At 38.5% G+C, this 14,130-nt stretch overlaps 1 protein-coding gene across 2 annotated transcripts; it reads left to right on the top strand.

Annotated features, from left to right (window-relative positions):
• The first annotated feature begins 773 nt into the window (after nt 1-773).
• On the top strand, nt 774-10,130 carry LOC102719872 (mitogen-activated protein kinase kinase 3). Of its 2 annotated transcripts, XM_006656021.3 has the most exons (10): nt 774-1,094; nt 2,863-3,114; nt 4,504-4,722; nt 4,832-4,969; nt 5,622-5,789; nt 6,205-6,318; nt 6,583-6,690; nt 8,149-8,240; nt 8,874-9,257; nt 9,450-10,130. In XM_006656021.3, exons 1-9 carry the CDS (start codon nt 978-980, stop codon nt 9,235-9,237), a joined length of 1,572 nt encoding a protein of 523 aa, XP_006656084.1. In that variant the 5' UTR covers nt 774-977; the 3' UTR covers nt 9,238-9,257; nt 9,450-10,130. The 2 variants fall into 2 exon arrangements, with proteins under 2 accessions (XP_006656084.1, XP_015694336.1); XM_015838850.2 differs by lacking the exon at nt 9,450-10,130 and having other exon boundaries at nt 8,806-9,013.
• Nucleotides 10,131-14,130: the final 4,000 nt, after the last annotated feature.

Genomic DNA, 14,130 nt, shown 5'->3' with positions numbered 1-14,130 from the left:
ATGCTAACGATAACATGGCATATCCCAAACACATTTTTAATAAAAGATTTTACCATGTTTGCGAGGTACGTAGATATATGGATAGATGATGCAACCGTACCTTGAGCATTGATCTAGTGAGAGACAATATATGAAAAAAAAATAGTGTAATGGTGGTTATGATGTAACTACATAGATAATTTTATTGCAATTGTGTTTGCTCTCAATATCTTTACCGTTAAAAGATATCGTTCGTCTAAAAGGTATTATTGATTGTTTTTCTTTAGATGTAAATCTTCCCCTCTTAGGGTTTATCTGTCGTTGACGTCAAGAAGGTAGATCGACATTGGATCGAAAGGATGAAAGGACGACCATCGAGGAGACATGAAGATCTGGAAACAGTTGACCGCCTTGGCACTCATTCTTTATGTTGAAAATTTGAACCCTTTAAATACATAAAACACCATGTAAATCGTGAAATACTTGAAAGTAAAACTTACAATAGAGAAATCACGTAAATCACGTCAATAACACAAAATCATGTCTTATTTTATTTTAACTGTATCGATACGATAACTTTTGTTTCGTTTAAAGGGTACCATTTTAATTTATATCTCTACGCGGCTAGGTTGGGAGTTTTCAGTGGGAGGCCAAATTTGCTACCATTTTAAGGCGCAGCCGCTGATAGATGGCCTTCTGATGCGGGGTCCAGGCGTCCACCTGGATCCTCCCCGATCGCGCAGGGAACAGGCCAAGGCACGAGCGCCCTGATCCCCCCCCCCCCGCCCCACCCACCCCCCCCCCCCCCCCAACCTCCCGACCCACCGCCGCCGTACCGCCCGTGCCGTCGCCGGAGCCGCAGGTTCGGCTAACTCCAGTGGCTCGCGCTCCCCTCCTACTCTCTTCCTCGGATCCGGCCGGGCTGCCGTCCCCTTCTGGGGGCTGCCTGCCTGCCTTCCTGGTGGTGTGAGCGCGCGTTGCGCGGGGGTCGCCACTCGATGGCGGGCCTCGAGGAGCTGAAGAAGAAGCTGCAGCCCCTGCTGTTCGACGACCCGGACAAGGGCAGCGTCAGTAGCAGGGTGCCCCTCCCGGAGGACACCTGCGACTCCTATGTGGTGAGCACGGATGCGGCCTGGCATAAACATTCCTGTGTGTATGTCTCAGGGGGTAGCTGGACTTGGGAATGGTGCGGCAATGGGATCAATTCCACTACGTTTTTGAGCTTCTATGAACTATAGTTGTAGTACTAGTCTTGTTGTTTGTGCACACCATCTATGCACACTTGTTTTTATTTTTTAATTTTTTTGGCATTAAGTAATACTTCAATTATTTTAGTCTTACGTTGTGTTAAAGCACATGAATCATAATTAGGCAACTGAAATAGTGAGGAAGTACAGGCAGAATATCAGTATTACTTCAGATGCTATCACCCCATTCTGCACATACTATAGTTACTCCTCTTTTCTCAATATTTCATATCAGACTTCGGCATTGGAGATGGGACGAGTTATGCACTATGATTGATTTTGGACTCATGGTAATAATATGGTATTGAACTCAGAAATTTTGCCAACCATTTAATTAACTTGGAAACCTTTCACCGTTGATTGGATGTAGTTTGCACGCTAGTAAGTTCTTGAGTTTGACAAATATGAATGGGATTGAAATCATTCTTGAAGGCATGGAAAACACTTGCAAAGATGCCGCTGAGTGTTTCATGAAGTAAGGTAGGGAATAATGGCTGAGGCAGTTAGGCACTATCAGTATTTACTGAGCTGGATGCAAGTATGAAACATAGTTAGACTGTTGGGAAAATTTTAAGTGCAACTTTTTCCAGGTTTGAACATGACACTTATGCCTTCCATGCCATCGTGGATTCTTGATGGTGTAATGACACAAGCAATACTGAAATCTTAGTTGCTAAGGGTCATGCTCATACGTACATATCCAATAATATGTATAACTGAATAGCACCTAAATTCAGTTATGGCCTTTTCTAGTCTACCTGTTGCTTGTGGGCAGCATTGGTTGTGAGGGAAAATATAGATGCTACATGCCGACCTGTCAGTTTGCCATGTTTCTGGAGGGAACAGATTGTATATCTATGGGAAACTGGTAGTTTAGCATCGCTGGCCAGGACCTGTACTGAATAGGATAAGGAAAGTGATGGTAAAAGTGCAGAGAGAAGGTGTACTGAAAGTAGAGAAGAAAATGAATAGAGAGATAGATTGGCACTTTGCTTGCCTGCATTGATGTCAACTTGTCCGTATATGCAAGGCTCCTAGCACATGTGACTAAGGATTCTTACCTTTAGGCTTTATCTTTGAAGTTAAGTGGATCAACCAACAACTAACTAACTAAGGTGTTGTCTGGACTTATGCCTTCTGTACTCCGGATGTCACTCAGTAGTTGCTGAGGCGGGCCAGAGCACTGATGCTGGATTCCCCTGCATGACACAAGCCCTGACAAAATTCATGAGTTTAATCGCATATTCGGAACACATGGTACCTCACAAGTTTTGTCCCTTTTTTGTGTTTCTGTAAACTAGGGTAATATTTCGTTTCTGTTGTCACAGTCTGCTGCTTCCTGTTTCTTTTCTATTATTCCTATCTTTTTCCTAAATGAGTTCTTTCCTTTCACTGCGTACCAAATCTAAAATTTATTCTTGCTTTTATGTATAAACCATATTAAGTTAAATTTATCCTTTTTGCACAGAAATACCATTTCTGCAAGATCAAATTAGAATATTAAAATAGGAAAGAACATCAAAGATTCTTGGATTGGGTGATGCCTAACGGACATTTTGTTTCTAGTTATATGATATTTTTCCTTATTTTCTTATTTATATGTTTAATAATTTTATTTCTCATACTCTTTGTGAAGGTTTCTGATGGTGGAACTGTGAATTTGTTGAGTAGATCATTAGGTGAGTACAACATCAATGAGCATGGCTTTCATAAACGAAGCACTGGGCCAGAGGAGTCAGATTCTGGTGAGAAGGCATACCGATGTGCCTCTCACGATATGCACATATTTGGTCCTATTGGTAATGGTGCAAGCAGTGTTGTGCAGAGAGCTGTTTTTATACCAGTTCATCGAATTTTGGCCTTAAAGAAGATAAATATATTTGAAAAGGTTCATATCTTTATTCCTCTATTATCCAAAAGGCATATTATGTTGAGCTGTCATGCACTTCTTTTAAAATAATTTCCATGTGAATGAAAAGGATTTGCCCCAATATCTTGTTCACAGTACCTTTATGAAAGAAAATCTGCACATAGAAGACTGAGAAACTAGACTCGTAAATGTTCATACCAATAGTTCACTGGAATCTGTGCATTTGAATTATGAACACTTTAACTAGAGCTTGTTTTCGTAGCATCGCATCACTATATCCATTTCTAGATTCATCTTGGAATACTCTGTAAGTCAAGGCTATTAGTTAATGTTTTTTTAGCAACACTATGTGCATTTTTAGATTCAACTCGGGACCTACTTAAAAAATGTGCTAAGACAAGTAAAATCTAACCTGATTCCTTCCATGGTTTTAAAAGTGTCTCCTAGGCGCCTGAGCGGCTGTGCAAGGCAAAGAGGCACCATTGCTCAGCCATCTGCTCTTCCTCCACCCTTCTCCATGCTATTCCTCTTTGCTCCTCAACTCTCTGCTCTGTTTCTTGGATGTCTACTCTACCTCTTCTCCAATCCTCTGCTCTTCCTCTCCCGTTCTCCCTGTTCTTCCTTCTCCCCTCCTCTTTGCTTTGCCTCTTAGATCTCTGCTCTTCCTCTTGTGCTCTTGTGTGTGTGGTATCGCCTAGGCAATTGAGCGGTGCTGTGTCGCCTTGCCTCGCCTTAACACCTTAAGAACCTCGATTCTTTCTAACAGATAGAGTTCATATATATTTTGACGTAAGTATCAAATGGAGCGAACTAAACCATATATTCATCCATATTTTCTATTTGCACGATGGAGTATTCTGCCCTTTCCATAGTACATATTTATTCTCCCTTATTGACCTTCATTATGACATGTTCTTGCTACACCTAATACGTGAGGTAAGCTGGATTGAGATATTGTAGCCAAGTGAGTACAATGTGAACTGACATTTGCAGATGAATTCTCACTTAGTTTGAGCGATAGTAGAGGTAAAAGATTCATTTTCTATTTGCAGCATAAAATCAAAAACACCAAAGAATATATATGTTTTATTTTTTCCTTATGTTCTTTATCCCATCTGGTAAACATGACTAGATGACACATTACTTATGGAATTGGATGGCTATTTTGGTTATAGAACATTTATCTAGCAAATATGATCCAATCCAAATGATAATCACTTACAATTTGACTCTCCTAAGTGTGTATTGGCAAATATTGTGAAGCATGATGGGAAACCCATTTGGTATTGCACGCAGTAATCTTGGAACCTTGTAGTGATCTACTTATTTGATTCATATAATTCGTTTGTTTTGTTGCAATCAGAAATCTGAGTCACCACACTACTATATTTCTTGATGTGTTCCCAGGAGAAGAGGCAACAGATTCTGAATGAGATGAGAACATTATGTGAAGCATGCTGTTATATTGGTTTAGTTGAATTCCAGGGTGCATTCTACATGCCTGATTCTGGACAAATAAGCATCGCCCTTGAATACATGGATGGTGGGTCCTTAGCTGATGTTATAAAGATTAAGAAATCAATACCAGAACCAGTTATTGCACATATGCTGCAGAAAGTATTGCTTGTAGGGATCCTTCACGCTACCCTTCATTTCTATGTTATAATTAGTATAACTCAGGGAGGCTGATCAAAATCTTTTGAACTATGTAAATTGTTTTTGTACAATTCTACAGGGCTTGCGCTACTTGCATGAAGTAAGACATCTAGTGCATAGAGATATAAAGCCAGCGAATTTACTGGTAAATCTCAAGGGCGAGGCAAAGATAACAGATTTTGGTGTCAGTGCTGGTTTGGACAATACAATGGCCATGGTATGCTATAATACTCACAATTTCCTTTTGGTGTTTTTTATATGCCAATTTGATGGTTTTAGGGGGAAAAGTATGGGGGAACCTTACCGGTAAATATATTAGTGCAATATTCTCTATAGTTATTAAATTACAAAGGAATTAAAGTCCTGAAGGGGGACTGAAAGGTTCTATGAGATCAACAAAGCTGGAAAATTAGAAACTGAAAGCTAATAATAGTGAAGGCTAAAAAAACAATTCTTTCTTCTTCTTTTCTTGTTATTTAGGACATTTACTCAGTCTTCAATGCACATGTTTTATCAGTTATTTTTTGTTATAATATAGTTATAAAATTTATTGGAAATATAATTACATGTAATTAATTTCCATGACAAGTCTATTGACTATTTTAATATCAAATCCTTTTTTTTACATCTCTCATTGTTTACTATTTCGAAGTTTGACTGCATGTGGTAAAGCAACATTTATTTTTGAACAGTAGTAGACACATAGGCAAGTGAATCATGTAACTTGGCATTCTGCTGCTAGGGCAGGATGTCTCTGATCTTCTTTAATGTTTCATATATGCCAGTTAATTGTTCTAGAATACTTCAATCACATCAAATCATTTATATTGAATCAGCGATATATTTTCTGCTAAATAAATATGTTCCAGTGTGCTACCTTTGTAGGCACAGTCACTTATATGTCACCTGAGAGAATTCGTAACGAGAACTATTCTTATGCTGCTGATATTTGGAGCCTTGGACTAGCAGTGTTGGAGTGTGCTACTGGTAAATTTCCATATAATGTAAACGAAGGCCCAGCCAATCTCATGCTGCAGGTAATATAGTTTTGTGGATGCTTGATTTATTGTCTATAACTATTGCTTATTTTTGTAGTATGCAATATCATACTTTCTGTTGTTGATCAACTTTGACTATTGTTTGAACTTTTTGTTTGGAAGGTTTTGTGATTAGTTACATTCATATACCTAACAAATTGCATTCCTGCATGTTTTAAAAGAAATTGGTCATGACTCGCGACACTCATAAGCTCAATAGTATTAACATAATAATGTTACATGTTTACAGTCAGATAATTTATATACTTAATTTAGAGCATGAATGCATTCCTGTTTGAACCCAGTGAGGTAAAAAGAGAAAGAAGTATCACATGGCACTGGAAACCAAGCTCTCTAAAATTTCGTAATGTTTTATTTGCTATTTGTTGGTTTCCTTACAAACTTTGTGTTTTAGATTCTGGATGATCCATCACCATCACCACCAAAAGATGCTTATTCATCAGAGTTTTGTTCGTTCATCAATGATTGCTTGCAGAAAGATGCTGATGCAAGGCCTTCATGTGAGCAGGTAAGAGATGCTGTGTAATGTATGTGCTGATTTTCATGCAATCAAAGTTCTGTAGATTAGGGATTCAAGGCATATCATTTCTGATATTGTATCATGGCTTTTTTGAGTGTTATTAGTTATTGTTATAAGAATAGGATAAACTGTGATTAATGATTGCTTGATCTAATGACAATTATCCACACTCCATGCATATCAACACAATTTTTTGGATTGTGATACACATTTCTTTCCCTCTTGCTGACTAGGATATTTAACATCTTGCAGCTTTTGTCACACCCATTCATTAAGAAGTATGAGAACACTTCTGTGGATTTGGTAGCTTATGTCAAAAGTGTTGTTGATCCAACAGAAAGATTAAAGCAAATAGCAGAGGTCAGTTCATTGTGGCACATATCAGTTTAATTCTTTCCCACTGTCGTTCAACAGCAAAGAATAAGTTTTTGTTCACATGTCCCCCCAAATGACAGATAGAAGAAACCAAACCTTCATCTAGTCTGATGTATCTATTGTTACTTGCAACTGCCTCAATCAACATGATGAAAATAAGTCAATCTAAAGGGACAATAACTATTGAAATAGATATCACTTTCTAACTAAAGACATCTTAAGGATCTTATCTGATCTGACCTTAAGAAACCCAGCCTAACTTGCAAGCATAGTAATTAATTGAGAAATTTGTCTCTAAACCTTTGCTACTGCTTCTGCTGCTCCATGCTGGCTGTCAGTTGGACCTTGTGTCTGGAGCACCTGCACTAACCTTCAAAGGGAAAACACAAACTCCCTTTGTTGGAGACTGTTAGGTGTGTATTCTCAAGCCCTTTGTTAAAATTTATTGGGCCCATACGTTCCCTAAGCACATTTTAAGATTTATTTGCCTCTAATACCCTGCTTAAACCTTTCAAGTGCATCTAGAATTAGTACCTTACATACACTTGAAGATACTCCTAGGTGCCTATACGATTAATGCATGCGTGCAGGTGGTATTTCTGGAGGTGATGCGGTAATGCATGCATGCAGTCAGAGCAGAGCAACCTTAAACATTATTTTGTTAAAACAGCTGGTTTCATTTGTATGAGAACCCAGAAAATTTAAACCTAACGAACTCCAGCGGAGGGAGTACTATGTTAGGTCGGTAGTTTAACAATAACTCAATCAGTTACACATTGTTCTATGGACACAGTTGGTAAGGTCCCAAGGACTGAGCGGAGAGCACTGTCATGCCACCAGAATGAGGCTCTGACGATGACAACAAAGAAGCGGAGAGGCTAGAAAACTTATGTATGTCGTGGCGTAAGAACTCCATGTCCGTAGAGAAGCAAGAGTTCATTGTTAATTCTATGGTTCAGTATGTCAGTGAAATCTCTCAATATCCCTTCATCTCAGAGGGGCCTGATAGATGCTTATTCATCAGAGTTTTAGATTCTCAAACTGGAGATCATGCACTGCAGACTTCAGAGAAATGTGCACCACACGTGGTCTAGTGGTAGCTCTCTGAAGTCTGCAGTGCATGATCTCCAGTTTGAGTCCTGGTGACTGCTTTTTTCTCCTTTTTTTTATATCAATTCTAGCAGTACAAACAAAATGGAAAAAAACTAGATTATGCAATATCTATACTTTCCATATTCGAGTGACTGAATCTTGGGTACTTACTCCCATCATTTTATTACCAGAGAAACATGTGAGAATTGGGGTGGTTGGGAATACAGGGAAAACTCTTGATTCCCTTCCTTATGGTTGCCAAACAGGCCAACCAACAACAAGCACACATACACAATCAAACATAAGGATGCACTAGCAGAAATATTTAACTTGTTTTTTTCTTAATCCCAGATGCTTGCTGTACATTACTATCTCCTGTTTAATGGCACTGATGGGACTTGGCATTGTATGAAGACATTCTACATGGAAGAATCAGCTTTCAGGTACCTTGGCTGATGTTACACTTATTCTGGACTGTAAAATTGTACTCCTACCTGTAGTATGATATGTATCATCTTTTGCTGTGTGTTGGGGTTGGGGTGCTGCATATACTGTAGGGAAACAGTTCGGTTGTGTTTTTGAAAACAATTTAAAATCTAGAAACTAACCACCCATCAGTTTGTGGCCAGTGATTACTGATTAGGGCCTTCTATGGAAATCAACCCATGTCTAATCTTATTTGAATATGCCTAGTTTGAAGCCAGTTTCTCAAAAAGTAAAGAAAGCTAACTATCTAATATTTTTTTCTTTCATTTTGTCAAGCAATATTGGGGTTGTATTTTTCTGACAGCGTATTGAGGAAACTGGCTTTAACGGTGGCTCGTGTTGCTGACAAATTTGACATAACTAGGTGAATTGTCAGTTGTAGTTTGCATAAGCCATGCTTTCATGTTTACTTTTAGATTGTAAGGAGTCATGACTGATTATTTACTGCCGATTGCCAGCTTCCCTACCTTTATTCATAGCCACATGTATTCTGCTTTTATTATTTATTAACTTTTTTGTCAGGGAGGATCCAGCCTTTTCTGCTACCATAGCTCAGATGATATTTTGTATCATCCATTCTGTTTTTTCAGTTTCTCAGGGAATGTATATGTTGGCCAAAGTGACATATTTGATACTTTATCAAATATAAGAAAGAAGTTAAAAGGTGATCGGCCTCGAGAGAAAATTGTTCATGTTGTTGAGAAGCTACATTGTCGTGCACATGGAGAAACAGGAATCGCTATACGTGCGTCTGGATCGTTCATTGTTGGAAACCAATTTCTAATATGTGGTGAAGGGTTGCAAGCTGAAGGGATGCCCAGTTTGGAGGAACTCTCCATTGATATTCCAAGCAAGAGGGTAGGTCAGTTCCGGGAGCAATTTATCATGGAACCAGGAAGTTCCATGGGATGTTACTACATACTAAGGCAAGATCTATACATCATCCAAGCCTGAACAAACGTATAATCTGTAAGGTTAGTTTCATAAGCTCATGTCTGGGATTTTTCGTGCGACAACATATTTTGTGTACTTTATTTCAAGTCTTCAACGGTCTTATCTTTTGCAATTGAAACAAAATTGATCTTTTTACCTTCTGATAATGCTTGTGCTCTCAACAATGTGTTTATTTTGGTTGATTGATGATCTTGATATTGCATTCTCCCTAGGGATTGCTTGGCTTGCTGTAACTCCTATTTATACTGTCATGGTGCCACGGTGGGATTCAGATGGTTCAGGATTGTTGAATCTAGTTGCTGATGAAGGCTATAGGATGGCATCCACGTCTCAAGACACTTAACTTTCTCTGACTAAGTAATATCGTAATGTCTTCTGGCTTCATCATTTTATGACTTCTTGCTACGAGCAAATTTGTAATGCCAATCATTTCTTATTGTTGTCTGTAAGGAAATTAAGACATCAAATATATGTGTTTTTCCCTTTGCATAGGTCTGTTCAGTGGGGGAAACTATCTTGACTTGTTTCTATTGATCCATTATCCGGAAGTTGGGGTAACCTCTGTTGTAGATTAGAATGTTCTTATATGTTTGTTGTGCTAACTGTAAAATAATTCAATTGTAGGCTGATATGCCGGGATCTCAACCCAGATGACAATGACCATATGAAGGCCATGTTGAGAAAATAAGGAATTGCTGTAGTTTATGATTTTTCACCTAACATTTTTACTAATGAATATACCAGGAATGAAATGATCTATGTGACGCATTTGTAAAAGAATAAAACGTCAGGAAAAAACATTAGCATTGTGAGGTGGGCTTAGATCAACTGGTTAGATATCTTATAATGGAACTAATCAACCCAGGTTCAAATCTTTGATTTGATACGGGTGCTTGATGTACTCGATAGCTGATAGCTATAGCGGTATGGTGTGCACAGTACGAGCGTCGCTTTTGGCCAGTTGATGGTCATTTCACAACCCGAAAATGCTATGCATACACGGGTCGTACACGACGGAGCTGTACGACCCGTGTATAACTCCATCGTCATGCAGCGGCAGCATGCATACGACGGAGTCGTACGCGGGTAGTACGGTTTCGTCGTATGTTTAGTGGGGTTGTTCCACAACTACTATACTGACATTATTAATTATGCTCGTGTAATTGATCTCACCATAAATGTTTTGTTGATGTAAACAATTAAAGAATTTCTTAACAAGTAAAACGTAATCTGAACCGTAGTTGAATGATTAAGCATGCGAGGTTGGGGTTATATAGACCGACGAACTATAAAGTGATAGAATAATTTAACCAAAACCTAAACTCTAACGGCAATAGCTGCTAATTATTTATAAGTTACATGAGCTGTGGTCGTCCATAACATGGATTAGCCAAGCAAGACTCCGTTGCAAGGTCTGTATCCCAAAATAGATTTAGACAGTAAAAGGTGCATGACTTGTTTTGTAGATTTTGGATAGCCTGGAAGAAATTTTGATGCAGGACTAAAACCATCGAAAAGTCCGCTTCATAAGATTTCCAATAACTATTCATGAGCCCTGAGAAGCTCTCGGGCTAAGCGGCAAAATCTGTTTGAAATTGTTGCTTTCAGGAGACCCAAACCAGAATTGAAAAAGTGTGACTATATCGTAGCTTGTATCGCCCAAAAAGTGGTATCTTGTGAGAAACTTGAGGATGATTATGAGTTGGTCCTCTGGTCAATATTATTAATCATCCATGCGCTCCATATAATTGCCCTTATTCACTTTACTGTTGCAAGCACTTCTACGAACAATAATACACAGAACTTATAGTGCAACGGTATTTAGTCGAATATATAATAAGTAAATCTTATTTAGAAAGTTTGCTTGATGTGTAATATAGATATGGTCATACCCAAGTCGGCTATATCCTCGTTATTAATATTGCTTTGTCGACAAATTTTGCATAGAAAAGCTAGTGGATCTTTCGGATGCGCCGATTTTCACATATCAAAAGCTAGTGGATGTTTCTTAACTATCATAATAATTTATACTGAATCCCTACCTATTCCAAAAAACTTGATTTTTTTTCTACTCTTTAGATTGCCATTTATCACCCAGTGACAATGACATTTAAGATATTCTGGGTCAATGACTTGTGGACTAGGATGACAAATCATAAAAATATATAACAATCTAACCCACTTCCAACATACCTTCTCTTATTTGATACTATGTATAAAACTCAATGCTCGAACAAAACTTATGTTTTTTTTTCATTGAGATTATATGAAATGCAATGTCATAAGGTATATGCAAGTATTCCTTTTGATTCTACTGTAATGTTAACTCTTTCCACCTTCGGTTCTTGTGGCTGGGTGAGCTTGTTTACACCATCATTGTTACACTTTTATAGGCGAGGAGGTTTGCATAAGATTTGATGGTTACATTGACGCGACAACAATGTGTCCAAAATATTTCATGTGAACATGTTTGTGTTGCTGATTTAGTTAGTGAGGAAGAATTTATTTTTGAAACATGATTGATTATATTAAATGATGAATATGAAACACGGTTGACTACAACTTATTGTTACAAAGAAAAGAAACAAAAGATTTAGCAATATACAACGAAGAGCCTCCACATCTTGGAATGCTACAAAAGATAGAAGCAAATGAGTACATGAACATCACTTGCCAACTCTGATGAGGACATCATTCATTCGGATATACACAATCTTCTGTTGGTCATCCAAGGTCCAATTGAATTTAGAGGGTCCAATTGAATTTAGAGGTGAGCTTGTTCCTAAGTTCTTCTTTATATAATTTTGAGAATAGATTGATAACTAGTGATTATATTATGATTAGGAACAATGGATATGATAAGGAGATAGAGAGGGACTAAGGCGTGGAGGACCAGCAAGGGCGTCCAAGTCAAGATAGAGCCTCAAACCAAGTCAGCTTTGAGTAAATTCATAGTTCAGGACCAGTCTACACTAAAACGAGCACCCAAGTCTCATGCGTGCTTGGATTGGGACGTTATTTATATGGATGGAAAGGTAGGAAGATTCTTTCCAATGGTTCTAGTTTCATGTCCAAATTTATTACGATTCATCAGGAACTGACCAAAATAAGTTGATGTCCAGATTCTATTCCGAAGCTATCACTGAATTTTGGTCTTTGGGCTGTGTATCGTGATGGAGCCCATTAAGGTTGCATGAAAGAGTGCTTGCATAGTAGCCACCAAAACATTTAGGGTTTGAGATTTGCTTAGATTAATCTGTCAAGAACAGTTTCGTTGATCCTTTAGTTTGTAAGACCCCAACTTGTGAGATTAATCATTCATCTACAATTTGGTTGCAATCTTTCTTATTCTTGTTTGTGTTCTTTGACTCACAAGCAAGGATTAGACTTCTTGGCAAGGTCAACCGGGTTTCTACACGGTTAATAACCAGAGGAGATGTATGTGGTGCTGCAATTTTGGGCTCAAAAGCGTGTTCGTTTAGAAGCCGGATCGACTTGTATCGCAACTCCACCAAATCGATTGTTTATCAGAACATTTCGGAAGATCATGAATCCTTTGCCATACAAGTAGTATCAGAGCTTTAGGTCTACTATCAGGTTCATTCCTACCCTAGTTAAGTTTTTGATTTCGCCGTAATCATAGAGTCTCCTGAAATTCAAAAATTTTGTAGTCATTACTTTCTCCCCATCCCAAACAATGTAGTGTTGAGTTTTAGTCCTAGTTAAGTCTTGTTGCTGGTTTAGTGTGTGTTTCAGTTTAGTTGTGTGTTTCCCTTTGTAACCCTAGCCATCACCTTCATCTTGTGTTACTAGGGTTCATCCTTTGAAAACTGATTATGTCATCATAAACACCCACTTTGATCGCCACGCAATGCCAGAGCATCTTACATACTCCGTTGCCACCGTATTCCATCTCCACTGCTAAACCGATTTGGTTATATCCCCTTTGGAAAACCTAGTCGGAAGCTCCAACTTCAAACAACCATAACTTTTTCATACGGAATCGGAATCAGGCAAAATTTAACTTTTTGGAGAAGAGAAAAAATTTTGTAATAGGGGAATCCGGTACTACTACAATTTTCATCCTCAATAATACCTTAGTACCTGAAGATCGAAATGTACAACCAGATGATCAAAACTTTGGTCACCATCATTATCTTCGTCAATTCTCTCCTAGACAATTGACGTCGATCCAATATGTCTCCGCCATGAAAGACATTGGTATAAAATCATAAAGCATGAGGGTTCATGAGGATATGTGTCAACTACATCCAAACCAACGTCTGCTGCTAACTATCCGATCGAATAAAGTTGATTAGTATCTGACCAAGTTGTTGTTCTATAACAATAATACATATGGTGTCCTTACCCTAGATTTGTTCGGAGAATCAAGAAGTATCGAGCTAACTATATAAAAATATTGGTAGAAGCTGATTTCGATCAGCTGACCCGATAGCTGGCTCATCCCTCCCTAAATCTACTTCTTCCTTTCTCTTCCGGGTGTCACAGACATCCTAATTTGGGAAGTTTGGGGGGGGGGGGGAAGCATGGTCCTAGCACCCAAAAACCCCTGAAGGGGTATCTAAATATTTAAGGAGGTGGGAGGATGGCCAAGTGGTCCCTAGGGTCATGCTCCACCAAGTTGGGGCACACTTCACTTGGGCCCCACTTGGACCGACGTCCCATATGAAGTTACAGGCCCCATTATAGGTGATGCAATACATTGTTTATGAGATTGCATTCAACTGAGATAGAATTTTGACATGAAGCTGGATCAGTTTGAAAGAAAACTCTGAGAGCTTTCCATCAAGTACTCATAGACATGAAATGGAGTTTGTATGCATATTTGGCAATTGTTTGAATATCCCACTGTAGCAGATTGCTGGATTGGAT

The sequence above is a fragment of the Oryza brachyantha genome, chromosome 6 (genome assembly GCF_000231095.2).
Source record: "Oryza brachyantha chromosome 6, ObraRS2, whole genome shotgun sequence".
Lineage (NCBI taxonomy): Eukaryota > Viridiplantae > Streptophyta > Magnoliopsida > Poales > Poaceae > Oryza > Oryza brachyantha.
The sequence above is the reverse complement of the archived record's forward strand: the minus strand, read 5'-3'. Positions and strand labels throughout refer to the sequence as shown.